The sequence below is a fragment of the Arachis ipaensis genome, chromosome B7, assembly GCF_059453495.1.
Source record: "Arachis ipaensis isolate K30076 ecotype BB chromosome B7, ASM5945349v1, whole genome shotgun sequence".
In the NCBI taxonomy this organism is placed as follows: Eukaryota; Viridiplantae; Streptophyta; class Magnoliopsida; order Fabales; family Fabaceae; genus Arachis; species Arachis ipaensis.
In genome coordinates, this window is record NC_142442.1 from 141,749,756 (window position 1) to 141,764,421 (window position 14,666).

The following is a 14,666-nucleotide window of genomic DNA, read 5'->3' on the forward strand; positions in this document are numbered from 1 at the left end:
ACATATTTTTATATAAATATATAATATAAATATATATAAAGTGCGGGTTGGTCGGATAGGGTTGAAACTCAACCCGCACGAGAACCCTACCCGCATCCTACCCTACCCGTTGCGGATCAGATTGGCAACCCTATCCTAACGGGTGGGATCGGGTTGGGTACCCGCAGGTAGAGTACATATTACCACCCTAAGAAGAACCACCCTAAGAAGAAGGAAGCCATAGCATTTTCTCCACTGTGAAGAAAGCAAATCACTTGGTCCACCATGACAGAGACTAGGGACTCGGGAACCACTTGTAGTGAGAAAAAGTCCATAGTGCAAAAACAACCTCATACTACTGGTTACTGAAGCAACCACAGAGTCATCATCACTCGTGAGTCGTGACCTGGGCCAATGGTAACTGGCAGTAAGGCCCCATGTTATGGTTATGGAAGTGACACTCTTCGGCCATATTTTTGTACAGTGCTTGTTATGGTGTTTATATATAGTTGTTTAATTTATTAAAAAAGGACAAATATTAATATTTAATTTAAAAAATATAAAAATAAATAATTTTAAAATATTTAAAATTTATCATTAAAGGTAAGTTCGGCAAATTCAATATCAAATTTATAGATACCAAAGAATTTGTCTTTTTGTATATCATTACCTGTAATGTCAGAGTCTAATATTTTTTTTGGTCAATATTAGCCATTAACACTTTTAAAATTTAGAGTTTAAAATTTAAAGAGTAAAATACTAAATTAGTTTCCTACGTTTGAACGTAATCTTATTTTGTCTTTAAGGTTTAAAGTGTTCTATTTGAATTCAAAAAAGTTTCATTTAGTTTCAATGTAATCCCACTGTGAGGTCAAAGTTAAATAAATAATGGAACATGACAGCAGTATAAGGACAAGGTCGACAATTTGGAGAACAAAGGCACAAAATCAACCATGGATGTATCAATACATTTATTTATCATTCTTCTTGCAATTGAAATGAAATATTTTCTATAGAACTAAAGAGAATGATAAATAAATCTATTGATGCATCACGGTTGATATTGTGTCTCTGAAGCTTGTACTTGTTCTCTAGATTATCGATCTTATTCTTGTACTGTTGTTATGTAGGATATTCCGTTAATTATTTAACTTTGACCTCACGGTAGGACTACATTAAAACTAAATGAAACTTTTTTGGATTCAAATAGGACATTTTAAACTTTAAAGACCAAAACAAAATTACGTCCAAACGTAGGGACCAATTTAGTACTTTATCCAAATTTAAAATTGGCTAAATAGTAAATATTAATATATCGATGATGCCACATGATTAAATTACTTGATAATTAAGATCAATCAAGTTAGTCCAATAGCTTAAAAATTGATAACTATAAATTTAGTTGAAGAAGAAAAAAGAAAGGAAAAGACATAAGAAGAAAAAAAATTCTAAATGAATTTGATTACAAAAATAATTTGTTTATCTAGTATTTTTTTTAATAAATAATAATCAATTTTATTGGTCATATAATATTGTTTTGTTATTATTACCCCTTGGGACCTGGAAAAGACAACGGTGGAAGAGCCAAGTAATTGTTATGGAATGACTACTGATCAGATGGAAACAACCGTAACCTTGAGAATCCATGTCCCATGCATGCAGTTACCCCTCTCAATTCTCAAACATGCCCATGCCAAGTAATTCTTTCTGCGTATATATATATATATCTTTTGGTTTCTCGTATCTCCCAACTCGGCATGTGATTAATCTGCTGCGGTACTGAGCTCTATTTAAGGGTTTGTCGTTGGTCAATGGGTTGCTGCATACACAAGGCGGACTGGTGAGCTAACCACTAGACCAACAATTGTTTCTGCTTAAACTGGTCAATTGTTTCTACATATTGTAAGATTCAATTATAACTAATGGACCAGCAAATCTAGCACTTTGGATAAGTTCATAATAAGAATAGTATGTCTATACAAAAAAATTAATCACCAAATAAATATTTGTATAAATCTGTATTATTTAATTTATTTTTAATATGTATTTTTTTATTTTAACATGTAATCTATAAAGAATAATAGAGAAATTGAAAAGAATGTAAAACGTCGGATATAAACAGACTGGTTAAAATAGTGAAATGCGTCTAATTTTATATGCGACAAAAAGTACCTTTAAAAACTTAAAGGAAAATCTTATTCCATGATATTAGACCGACTATATTGTATAAAACAGAATTTTGGGCGGCAAAGGGTTACCATAAACATAAGTGTAGCAAAGACGAGGATGCTAAAATAGATGAGCGGCCATTCACATATGAACAAAATAAAGAATAAAAATATAAGAGAGAAGTGAGAGTAATGCTTATTGTAAAAAAAATAGTAGAATCTCATCTCTAGTGGTTTATACATGTAGAAAAAAGATAAATAAAATACCCAGTTAAAAAGGTAGATGAGATAAAAAGTGAATAGATGGCGAATGGTAAAAGAAAAACTTAAAAAGATCATATATGAGGTGATCAAAAAAAATATATTTGTTAATAATCTTATTGTAGATATAATACATGATAAGACTTAATAGCGTCATTTGATCCGTATAGCCGATTCTATATAGTAGGATAATATTTTGTTGTATATAATGATAATCTATACATGTGGTTAATTTAGTAATTAATTTTTGAAATACACTTAGTATGATTTGTTCATGATATATTAGAGTCATAGAGGATTGATTGCACACTGGTCCCATATCTTGTCACACCCACACCATGTATGTGTTTCTTTTTTTTTTTTCTGAACTCCATATAGGAGATTGTTCAATCAAATTGCACAGTTTTCCCCTGTGCATAGTATTAGATCAGTAGGGGGAAAAAAGTAGAAAAATAATTTATTACGTAATTTAGAATTATCCTAAAGTTTTAAATTAAAATTTTTGAAAGGCGTTCACCCTTGAAATGACACTTGAACTAAATTAGTTAAAAAAAGGAAAAAAGAGAATAAGCTTTAAATTCCCTCTTGATGGCACCTGAAATGAAATTATAAAAGTCTGAAGGTTGGAATAAAAAGTCTAGGCTGTCCTCAATTCAACTATCTTGTCTAATTAAGGCACTACATAGTGGAGCCACCCTGCATCGCACAAGTGACATTCTGCTCAAGAAATGCTTATCATCTCTTTCAATTTTAAAGTACTTTTGCCTTTAATGAGTGAGGTAAAAAATCAGATAAGACTATGTCACAGTAGTGATTCATAATTCCATTGACCATTCAATAAGTAAATGATGCAAAGGTGCAAAAGCAGACACATACTAGCACTCCAGAAGAGGCTAATTTTTTTTGTTATGGAAGTATAAGTGGTGATATATCTTAACATTATAATTTTTGGTGTTTTTTAAAACTGTGAAAAGTATAGAAATTGGAGGGTCCAATTTCTGTACTTCAAATTTTTAAATTTTTTTTAACACAAATCGGACCGTGCCACTGAAAGACTCTACTGAGACAAAAATGGGCTGTCAAGAACGTAGAGGAGGTAGGATGGGTAGTTGGTCAGATCTAGTAGGGATCGTACATGGACGGTAGTTGGAGTCGGCAGCTCTCCTAGGGTTTCCTCATCTGGAATCCTGGGGAAGAGGATCAAGTTGGCCCTTGCGAACAACTTGATGCACTATCTCCCTTCAACCCTTTGAACAAAATGCGGCAAAAGGAAAGAAAATCCATGGACCGACCCCATCGTCTCCACCCCGTAGGAACTACGAGATCACCCCAAGGACGCCTTCGGCATCCAGGGTCCGATTTGTGTACCTCTAGAAATCGGACGGTCCGATTTCTATACCTCTAATAAATCGGACGGTCCAATTTCTACTTCTCTAGTTACACGATTCCACATTTGAGTATAACACTCCAACAATCCACATTTTAAAAAAACACCACTACTACTCCAATATTAAAAATAAAAAGTTCTCCAGAAGATAGAGGGGGTTTATAGAAACCAAATTAGTGCATATAGTAACATAGTAATATTTATGGCCCCATCTACACAACCTGTTGTATACACCTTAAATGATGAAGAATCACATCACAAATCAATTTTGGAGAAAAACCCTTTACAGCTTCCATCATTAATAACAATGATTAAACCTTTCACTCTGAGTTTTCTTGTCCTGGATAATTACCTAATTGCTTCATCTCCCAGCTCTCATGAGGGGCAACATGCTCATGTGAAGGAGTATATTGCTGAAAAAGGAAAAAAAAAATAGGAGAGAGTTAGCAATATATATTGAACATTTCTAATGTCCTAATTTTTCTTTTCTTTTTTTTTAAAAAAAAAAACACTGAACTCATTTGGAGATTCTGAAAAACCCAAATGTCCAATAAGCCTATTATTCATGTTTGAAAGTGCCAACACAAGAGCATCAAAGTCCAAATTGACAACAAACACACGGCAAAGTGTTTGGGGAAGAAAAAGAAGCCATGTCCCAATCAACAAATATGGTACAGTCTTTTATTTTTTTTGACAATGCATGAGAATATATGCCAAGAGTCATATGTGAAAGCTTTATTTAGGCATTGAATGACAACACTTAAACAAAACAAAACCAAATTGACTGCAAATTATTATCATGTCCTAATATGATCTACCAAGCAACAAAGATGAGTCAGATTCATTTAAAAAATTTGAATGCAAATTTGCATGTATACATATCTAATGCATCCTTTGAAAATTGGCAAGTTGAAGTTACACCTCCATCTTCATCATAAGTTCTTTGGCTGATGGAGCAGAAACAACTATATTTCGCGCACCCGGCTTAATGAATCCTTCTTTAACACCATTGTCAAATAGTGCAAGCAAACAGTTATAGTAACCATCAACATTCAGTAGACCAACCTGTGAAGATATCAAGTTAAAAATTTGATTAATATACTAAGGATTTTTTATACTATACAATGAAAAACAATAAGCTAGCTGTGTACAAAAAATCAAGATAGCTCACCGGTTTTTTATGAATCCCAAGTTGGGCCCAAGTTATCATTTCCAACAGCTCTTCCATGGTTCCATATCCTCCTAAGTAGTTAGTAAGATAATCCAAAACACCAAAAATAAAGCAAGTTTAAGCATATTTAAGAACACCTCTAGTAGCATTCACAAACAATAATACATATAACCATCAATTATTTTTTAAAAGACTTGTAGAGGTTAAGGTAACTAGCTACCAGGGAGAGCAACAAATGCATCAGCTTCTTGAGACATTGCAGCTTTACGCTCATGCATATCAGAAACAATTCTTACTTCACCCACTGTTTCACCTGATATCTGTCAAATTAACCAACAACAACTTACAAAGAAACTAACAATTATCACAACCCACCAAATTTCACCAGTCCTGCCACAAAGCAAGAAGAGAAATTCCTAAACTAAGTCTTTGGAAAAGGCTTAGCTTTAATAAATGGCAATCAAATAATCACCATAAAAATCCCAATGAAATAAACAAGTATTAAACTTGATTAAGTAAATGTATATGGACAGAAAAAATAAAACAAATACCTCAAGAGGCATTAAAGCTTTTGGAATGATCCTGTGTATGAGACAATGTGAGAACATATCAGTGAAACTACACAGCTAAAGAAGCAATAACAAACACTACAAAAGGAAGTTCTTTTAGGCATACCCTAGAACATGGCATCCTCCATCATACACCCTCTGAGATATTAAGCCCATTAATCCAACACTGCCCCCACCATACACCAAGTCTATATTCCGCTTAACCTGTAATTAATTCACATCAATAAATGCATAAAAGTTTATACATACCACTGTTCCCGTGCAGAGCAATAAATGCATCTATAAAAAGTTGTTAGCTTATATAAAGAAAAACAGACATGTGACTACAAACCTACCCCAAAATAGCATAAAAGAAAAAAAGTGCTCTTTGCTGCATATCAGCATTGAAAGAATACAACGGTTTCTAAACGACAAACACATGGTATGCATTAAACGGAAAAGAATGGAAAACAGAGAACTTGCCACATTGGGGAATAGAATAAGAGAAAATGGTGTACCAGTTCATTGCCTAATTGAATCGCAGCGTCGCTGAAGACTTCACGGTTGCCGGAGTTGCTGCCGCAGAAGACACACACCCTCTTAAACTTGCTTGTGGGGTACCCTTCCTCCATTCAAAATCGATACTTTCTTCGTGGTTTTTTCAAATTCAAAGTTTGAAGCCCAAAACCATTGGAGGAACGAACGAAAAACGAAAATAAGGAGGAATATAAAAAACAGAATAAAAAAGTAGCCTTTATCACAGATTAAGATTATAATGGTTTAGTTTAATAACAAATTTAAGAGCAATCAAAATAAATGCGTTGATCCTATACGAGAAATCGATGATAGTGAGACACTCATCTTCTATTTCCTTCTAATCCTACGTCTTTTCTTTTTGTCGGCTCTATACATGCCCCATACCCATTTATAGCCCTCAAATATTCCAAATTTTTTGAATAAATTACATGAAAGGTACAAATGCTGATAAATGTATCCATATAAAAATAAAATGACAATTGTATCTACGAAAGATAGTTTTCATATGCCAAATTGTGTAACCAATATTTGGATACTCTTGGCACACGAAAGCCATCTTCCGTGATTATAATTGTCGTTTTATTTTTATATGGGTACATTTTGTCAGCATATGTATCTTTTATGGGTACAAATGATAATTTATGTAAATTTTTTTTGTTAAGAATTTATTTTTTTTTCAAAAATGTTATTGCACATAAAAATAATTACTAAATTAATTATTATATATTTATATATAAATATATATTATTTTATATATTTTTATTAAATATTTTATATTTTAATATATATTTTATACAAATAATAACTTTTAGTGCGTATATTATAATAAGAATATTATTTTTTGAGTTAATATTTAACTTAGTCTCTAAAGTATACTCATATTTGAGTCTCATTCATAAGGTTTTGATTTATTTAATTTAGTCTAAAATTTAACATTCTTAATTCACATTAGTCTTTCACCTTATTTTCATTATAAAATGATTAACGACGTGTTAAAATGAGCTGAGAGCCACCATATTAAACTCTTTAATAGCTATCTAATAATGTGTTAATTGAAATTTTTTATTTCAATTTATTTTTTAAGAAATCTTTAAAATTTTAATCCTAATTTCACTTAAGAGTTTTAAAAAGTTTTTAAGAAATAAATTAAATTAAAAAGTTTCAATTATCACAAAGAAAAAGTCCAGTGTAACTGTTATTTGAGACTAACGCGAGTCATACTAATGTCAAGTTAGAAAACCAAATTAAGTAAATTTAAACTTTGAGAATCATATTAAAGTACAAATATAATTTTAAAGACTAATTTAAATATTAGTTTTTATTTTTTAAAATAATATAATATAATTATTTATGTGCACAAACCAAATTAATTTTTTAACAGAACAAACTTTGATTTGCTTCCATGCAGAACAATGTCTTTGTTTCCTTAATGAAAATTTGAATATGTGTTTTCTACGTTTAGCTATTGCCCCATTTGTTTGAATTTATTTGGCTTAATCTATGCGACCCCGCCATTCAATAATCAATACATTAGCTTTATTCAATTACACTAACTTATAATATATTTCTTTATATTTCAAGTGGACGAACCAGACTTGCCCCCTTCTTCTCTGTGCATGAGTGCCTCACGCTCCCACAATGATTATTTACATTAAATTCTATTATTTGGGTTTTCAAAGAGTAAATTATCATTTTTATTTATAAAAGTTCAACAAAATTAATTTTATATTTATAAAAAATAAATATATTATTACTTTTACTTATAAAAATTTAGAATACTAATAAATTTATTTATTAAAAAAATTTAACATTTAAATATGCAAAAATGAAAGAATTAATTTACTCATATCTGAGAATATAAATTTATTGATACTTCTTATTTATTAAATTAACGGCAATGTGTTTCCTGCTGACTTAAAATCTATTGATACTTAACTAAAAGAAGTCAAATAAAAATTTTAATATTAAATTTTGATAATGATAAAAACTCTTACTATAATGCATGTTTCTATAAATTTAATGTTATCTTGTTTCAGCTAGTAGTGACGTTTTGTGGTTGTTGGTTGCATATTGTGAATAGAAAATATGTACGTGCTTTATTGTCTAATAATAAAATAAAGTTTACTTAAGCCAAACAGACAGTTCAAATGACATAATTTTTTTTGAATCTTGTTAAAAAGATAATGAACTATTTATATAATGTGTATAATGGGTTATTGAATTATAAAATGAATATTCTCCATACTATTTAGAATAATTATTTGAGTACTAAGGATAATAAACTTAAACTGATTTTTGGATTCACCACCAATGATCGAATTCTTGATCTTTCGGATCTAAAGCTCTAATACCATGTCATGATACCACTCATTCCAAATGTTTCAACTGATGAAAAAAATAATACTAATGATTATATCTTTAATACTCCTTAAACCTCCATTGTACATATTATATAAATATTTTATTAATTTTTCATATTTTTTTATATTCATTTAAAGATTGCATATTCGAATCTTAATACTAATTTTAAAAAAATAATAATAAATAAAGATTACGTAAAGAAGCAGGCGCCCAACCTGGGCATGGACATTGAAAGGGTATGGATCTTCCACCTATAAAAACTTTTGCGGGACATATGTGTAGTACGTGTCCAATTTAGGGATACGGATGCCGTAACCTGTTGTAGCTCAATAATTATTATTTATTATTAAAATCAATTTTTTTAATTAATAGCTTAATTTATATAGTATATATTTAAAGGTATTTTCTTTATTTAATTTAACTAGGATAAGTATTAAATTATTTGATATTTTATTTGATTATATTAATTATAATTAATTAATTATATTTATTATTTAATTTAATTGAAATAAATAAATAAATTTTAATTTAATTTATATTAATTTTTTGTTTTATATGCTTTTTCTTTTTCTCTCTTCACCTGCCATCAATTAAACATGTACAATCAAAGCCTTGTCAAAATCATAAGATTTGCATCATTTCATAAAAATAAAATAAATCTTGCATAAATCTCATCATAATGCATAAAATTAACAATGTTTGATTGAATCAAGATAATCATAAAATTCTTATTCAAACACTTACTTATTCAAACACTTCCATGTCGGTTCTGATGAACGGATCGCCTTCTAAACCGTTCAAGATGGAAAGAGGCTTGAGACAAGGTGACCCCCTTTCCCCCTTCTTGTTTGTTCTAGTTGTGGATGTACTGCATCGCATGATTGGGGAGGCTATTAGGAACGGACGGATATCGCCACTGCTAGTGGGCAGGGACAGTATAGAATTGTCACACTTCCAATTTGCAGATGATACTATTCTTTTCTGCCCACCAAAAGAGGAGTCTATTAGGAATTACAAGAGGATGCTGAGGTGCTTTGAGTTGATGTCAGGGCTTAGTATCAACTTCGATAAGTCCAGCTTGATTCCAATCAATTGCAATGAGCAGTGGGCCCAACGTATGTGCAACTTGTTGGAATGTAAGCGAGACACTCTTCCTGTCAAATACCTTGGAATCCCGTTAGGTGCAAATCCGAGGTTGGTGAAGACCTGGAAGCCTATCATTGATAAAGTGGAGGAGAAGCTCAGTATGTGGAAAGCTAAAGTGTTAAATAAAGCTGGAAAATTGGTGCTTATCAAATTCGTTTTAAACAGCTTGCCGGTGTATTACTTGAGTCTGTTCAAGATGCCGAAGGGAGTTGCTGAGAAGTTGATATCTTTGCAAAGAAGGTTCTTGTGGTGTAAGGAAGATGGTCGAAATGGTATGGCTCTGGTAAGATGGGAAGTGGTGCAGGCTCCTAAGAAGTTAGGTGGGTTGGGAGTGGGGGACGCTTTGATTCGGAACACTGCTCTGTTGTTTAAATGGTGGTGGCGCTTTGCTAAGGAAGATTGCCCACTATGGAAGAAGGTAGTGTGTTCGTGTCATAATCTGAACTCAAATGAACTCCTCTCAACTCAAGTATTACCTACACGAGGAGGTCCATGGAGGGATATATGCCAAGTAAGTTTCACGAATCAACAGCTTCGGGATAAGATGGTCACAGGTTTGTCAATGGAGGTGGGTGATGGGCAACGGACTCGGTTCTGGGAGGATGTGTGGCTTCTCGGTGGAACTCTAAAAGATCGATTCCCGAGGCTCTTCTCTGTTTCAAACCAGGAGGGATCTGTTATCGGGGTGTGTGGGTTTTGGGATGGATTAGAGTGGATTTGGAATTTCCATTGGAGGCGTGAGCTCTTCCAATGGGAATTGAAACTTCTAGACCAGTTGCATGAGGTTTTGAGACCGGTGAGGCTAGTACAAAACAGAGAGGATAGGGTGGTATGGAAATATGATAGGCAAGGTGTTTTTTCAACTAACTCATTTGTGCAGGTATGGCAGGAGGAAATACTACCACAGGCGATAACTAGTTTCAGCTTTACTAAGAGTATTTGGAAAGGTCTGGTGCCACCGAGAGTTGAGCTTTTTGCTTGGTTTGTGCTGATAGACCGAGTGAATACTAAGGAAAGGCTAAGCCGGTTTGGTATCATCACCCAGGAAGATAATGTCTGTGTATTATGTAATAATGATGTGGAACATGTACATCACTTGTTTCTAGGTTGTACCTTTGCGTGGCAGGTGTGGAATGCTTGGATATCAGCTTTTGGCAGACAATGGTCTTTTCCGGGGACGCTGAAAGAGCACTTTTTGAGCTGGACAGAGGAACCGCGGAGTAAGGAGAACCAAAGGCAGCGGTTGAGGTGCTTCTGTGCAATCCTTTGGAACATCTGGCTGGAAAGAAATAGGAGGATTTTTCAGAATACCAGCAAAGGCGTTGAAGAAGTTATCAACATGACGTTCCTTAGCGCTAATGAGTGGAGTTGTGTGGATCCTTTGTGTTGTTGATGGCTATGCCGGAGATGACTTGGGGATCGGCCTTGTGGAGTTGCTCTAGTTCCCAGCTGTCTAAATTTTAGTTTTATTTTTATTTTATTTGTCTTGTTGGATAACCATGTTTGCTCCACCTTACTGTGTTGAGCTTTGCATTCAAAAAAAAAAAAAAAACACTTACTTATTGCCTAAGAAATACATGAAAACTAAGTAAAAATGACTGAAAAGGCTTGTGAAACTAGCCTAAGATAACTTGTCATCAATGGGGTCTGTACCTCCCTGTTTGATATTTTTGACAAAACCCCGTTGAGCACTACTCAAAAATCTTTGGAGGACCTTCAAGGGAGGATTGTCATGTATCAGGAGGAGGAAAAAAGGCTGCAGGAGGATAATGATAGGCTAAAGGAAGAGTTGGCCTGGACCCGGGAGAGGGAGAAAAAATTGATGGGCCAGTGTGTGATGGTTGAGGGTTTGAAGGAGAAGGCCGAACAGAACTATGTTAGGATCTTTTCGGCCAATCTTGATTACAAAAAGGAGGTTGAGCAGCTTCGGAGGAGCCATCAGGACTTGGAGGACTCCATTTTTGAAGGTACCAAGGAGGTGTTTAGGGTGCTGAAGCAGCAAGTCGGAGTTATTGCTCTCGACTTGGACCTATCTCCTCTCCACCCCGACAAGGTAGTTGTTAATGGAGAAATAGTTTCTCCTCCTCGTCCTGAGACTGATTCCGAGTTGAAGACGGCGGGACAACGCATCATTGAATCTCCTCCTCGTGAGGCTGATATGTCGACTTCTTCCGCTGCTCCTCATGATGCCGAAGAGATCCCTCCGACCCCTCCAGCTTCTGCGGCCGAACCGACCTCTTCTCCTACCGACGACTCCAACCCCCTTTTTGGTCCCCAATGATTTGAAGCTAATTAGGGCCCGGCTTGTGGGTCTTTTTATGAACTCTTTATATTTATTTTTTTGTTATATTTGTGTTGATGGCTGGTGACATTTGATCCTTAATAGGATCATAAACAACAACTTTTGTTTATTTGGTCCTTTTTGGATAGGGCCTTTAACAAAACATGGTTACTTTATTATTTGCGTGGTGATGTTTTGTTTTACCTGAAACTTTAAATGGTTTAAGGCTTTTCGAAAAACCCTTTTCTATACCTTAGTTTCATAAAGCTTTTGAAAAACTTTTCTAAGATAGTTTGACTGTGACTTCTGAAAAACTTTTTGTTAAGTAATCTCGACTTTGATTAGATTCCTATGGAAATGTTGCCGTCCTTGACCTTTAATGGGATTTTATGTCTCTCGTTTTTCATTATTTTATTCGGCTACGTTTCAACTTTGCTGTGCTTATTGAACCGTTTTCGAGATTTAGGTTATTCTTGTGATGCATTTAGTTTTGCTCGGGCTCTCTGACTTATAAGTCATTAGCTATATTGTTTCCAAGTTGTCATGATCAACTTTTATAACCTCTTTACACCAACTTGTACCTCGTCGCTTTATCTTGCCGACCATATGGATTTTTGCGCTTTTTCGAGCTTAAGTCAGTGCGTATCGTAGTAATGAAAAAATGGAAAATTTCAAGAGAAATATTATTACTAAATGTAATATGGCTTTAAAAAGATGCTTTTGCTACTAAGGGGTTGGAATTTCTGCCCCTAGCCCTTGCTGTGATGCCTCGTTAAAACCCCCTCCAGAAAAACCCTTTTTTGGGAAAAAAAAATCATGAAGTTGGAAAAAAGAGTACATCAGGGAGCGAGGTTCGCTTCTAGCTGTAATATCTCTTCATATTGCAAGCGTGCCATAACCTAGGAAGCTCGGATCCACTTAGGTCGGACACCTTATAGTATCATTTTCCTAAGACCTCTACTATCTTGTAGGGTCCCTTCCAATTTGCAGTGAGCTTCCCTTCGCCCGACTTGTTTACACCGATGTCATTTCGGATTAGAACCAAGTCATATGGGCGAAGTTTCTTCGAATGACCTTTTTATTGTATCTATTCATCATCCTTTGTTTTAGCGCTGCTTCCCTTATTTGGGCTTGTTCTCAGACTTCTAGGAGCAACTCGAGTTCTTCTTTGTGAGCTTGAACATTACCGACCTCGTCATAAAATCTCAGCCTAAGACTTTGCTCGTTGACTTCAACAGGGATCATGGCTTCTACGCCATAAGTAAGTCGAAAGGGTGTCTCTCGAGTAGTAGAATGAGGTGTAGTTTGGTAGGCCCACAATACTCGAGGAAGCTCTTCAACCTAAGCTCCCTTTGCTTCTTGAAGTCTTTTCTTAAGCCTTGCCAGTATAACTTTGTTGGCTGCCTCAGCTTGTCCATTCGCCTGGGGATGCTAGACCGAGGTGAATTGATGTTTTATCTTCATACTGGCCACCAGGTTCCTGAATGTAGAGTCGGTAAACTGAGTACCATTATCCGTGGTGATGGAGTGGGGGACTCCAAACCTAGTAATGATATTCTTGTAAAGAAACTCCCGACTTCTCTGTGCTGTAATGGTGGCTAGAGGCTCTACTTCAATCCATTTTGTGAAATAATCTATCCCCATTATAAGGTATTTTACTTGTCCAGGCGCTTGAGGAAAAGGTCCGAGTAGGTTCAGTCTCCATTTTGCGAAAAGCCACGGAAAAGTTATACTAATTAGTTCTTCTGGGAGAGTGACATGGAAGTTTGCATGCATCTAGCATGGTTGATACTTCCTTACGAAGTCGGCAGTGCCTTTTTGTAAGGTCGGCAAGAAGAATCCAGCTCAGATAACCTTTCTGGCTAAAGATCTTGCTCCAAGATGGTTTCCACAGATGCCACTATGCACTTCTTCCAAAACTTCTTCCGTCTTAGAAGTCGGGATGCATTTCAACAATGGTGCAGATATCCTCCTTCTGTAAAGGACATTTTTCACCAAAGTGTAGTTCTGTGCTTCCCTCCGGATATTCTTGGCCTCTTTTTGTTCCTCCGGTAAGATATCGAATTTTAAGTATTCGACCAGGGGAGTCATCCATCCGAGGTCTAATCCGGAAACTTCTAAGACATCTGGCTTGGTTTCTGCCTTCATGACTGAGGGTTCTTGTAGGGTTTCTTGAATCAGGCTTCTATTGTTTTTCCTTTGTTTGGTACTTGCTAACTTGGAGAGGGCATCTGCTCTGCTGTTAAGTTCCCGAGTTGTGTGTCTTACCTCGGTTTCGGGGAATTGCCCAAGATACTCCATAGTTTTTTCTAAGTACCTTCTCATATTTGGGTCTTTAGCCTGATATTCTCCATTAATTTGAGAAATCACCACGTGAGAATCACTGAAGGCTACTATTTTGGTTGCGCCAACTTCTTTGGCTAGCTTTAGACTGGCAATCAGGGTTTCATATTCTGCCTGATTGTTGGAAGCCGAAAACTCAAATTTCAAGGAGACTTCTATTTGAGTTCCTTTCGGATTAACCAATATTATGCCAGCACCGCTTTCGACTTTGTTGGAGGAGCCGTCCACATACAACTCCCAGGTCGTGGAAGTCTTCTCTTGATCTCCTGCGTACTCGACCACGAAGTCGGTGAGGCATTGAGCTTTGATAGCTGTACCTCAAGTCAAACTCGGATAGCTCTATAGCCCATTGAACCATTCTGCCCGCAACATCTGTTTTCTGAAGGATTTGCTTCATGGGCTGATTCGTCCGAACTTTTATGGTGTGAGATTAAAAATAAAGTCGAAGCCTTCTAGATGCTAATATCAAGGCATATGCGAACTT

The 14,666-nt window shown here is 35.0% G+C and overlaps 1 protein-coding gene across 1 annotated transcript; it reads right to left on the minus strand.

Moving 5' to 3' along the window:
* Positions 1 to 3,918: 3,918 nt before the first annotated feature.
* Positions 3,919 to 6,414, minus strand: LOG8 (Putative lysine decarboxylase family protein). Its single transcript, XM_016308347.3, has 7 exons — positions 6,033 to 6,414; positions 5,642 to 5,739; positions 5,518 to 5,548; positions 5,187 to 5,286; positions 4,967 to 5,037; positions 4,717 to 4,860; positions 3,919 to 4,208 (listed from the first exon to the last, which is right to left on the minus strand). Exons 1-7 carry the CDS (start codon positions 6,144 to 6,146, stop codon positions 4,116 to 4,118), a joined length of 651 nt encoding a protein of 216 aa, XP_016163833.1. The 5' UTR covers positions 6,147 to 6,414; the 3' UTR covers positions 3,919 to 4,115.
* Between the last annotated feature and the right edge of the window lie 8,252 nt (positions 6,415 to 14,666).

Coding starts and splice junctions, on each gene's coding strand:
- LOG8 (XM_016308347.3), bottom strand. CDS start 6,146: ATGGAGGAAGGGTACCCCACAAGCAAGTTTAAGAGGGTGTGTGTCTTC. Junction 5,287..5,517: donor AAGCTTTAATGCCTCTTGAG/GTATTTGTTTTA, acceptor TTAATTTGACAG/ATATCAGGTGAAACAGTGGG. Junction 4,861..4,966: donor TTGGGATTCATAAAAAACCG/GTGAGCTATCTT, acceptor ATATCTTCACAG/GTTGGTCTACTGAATGTTGA.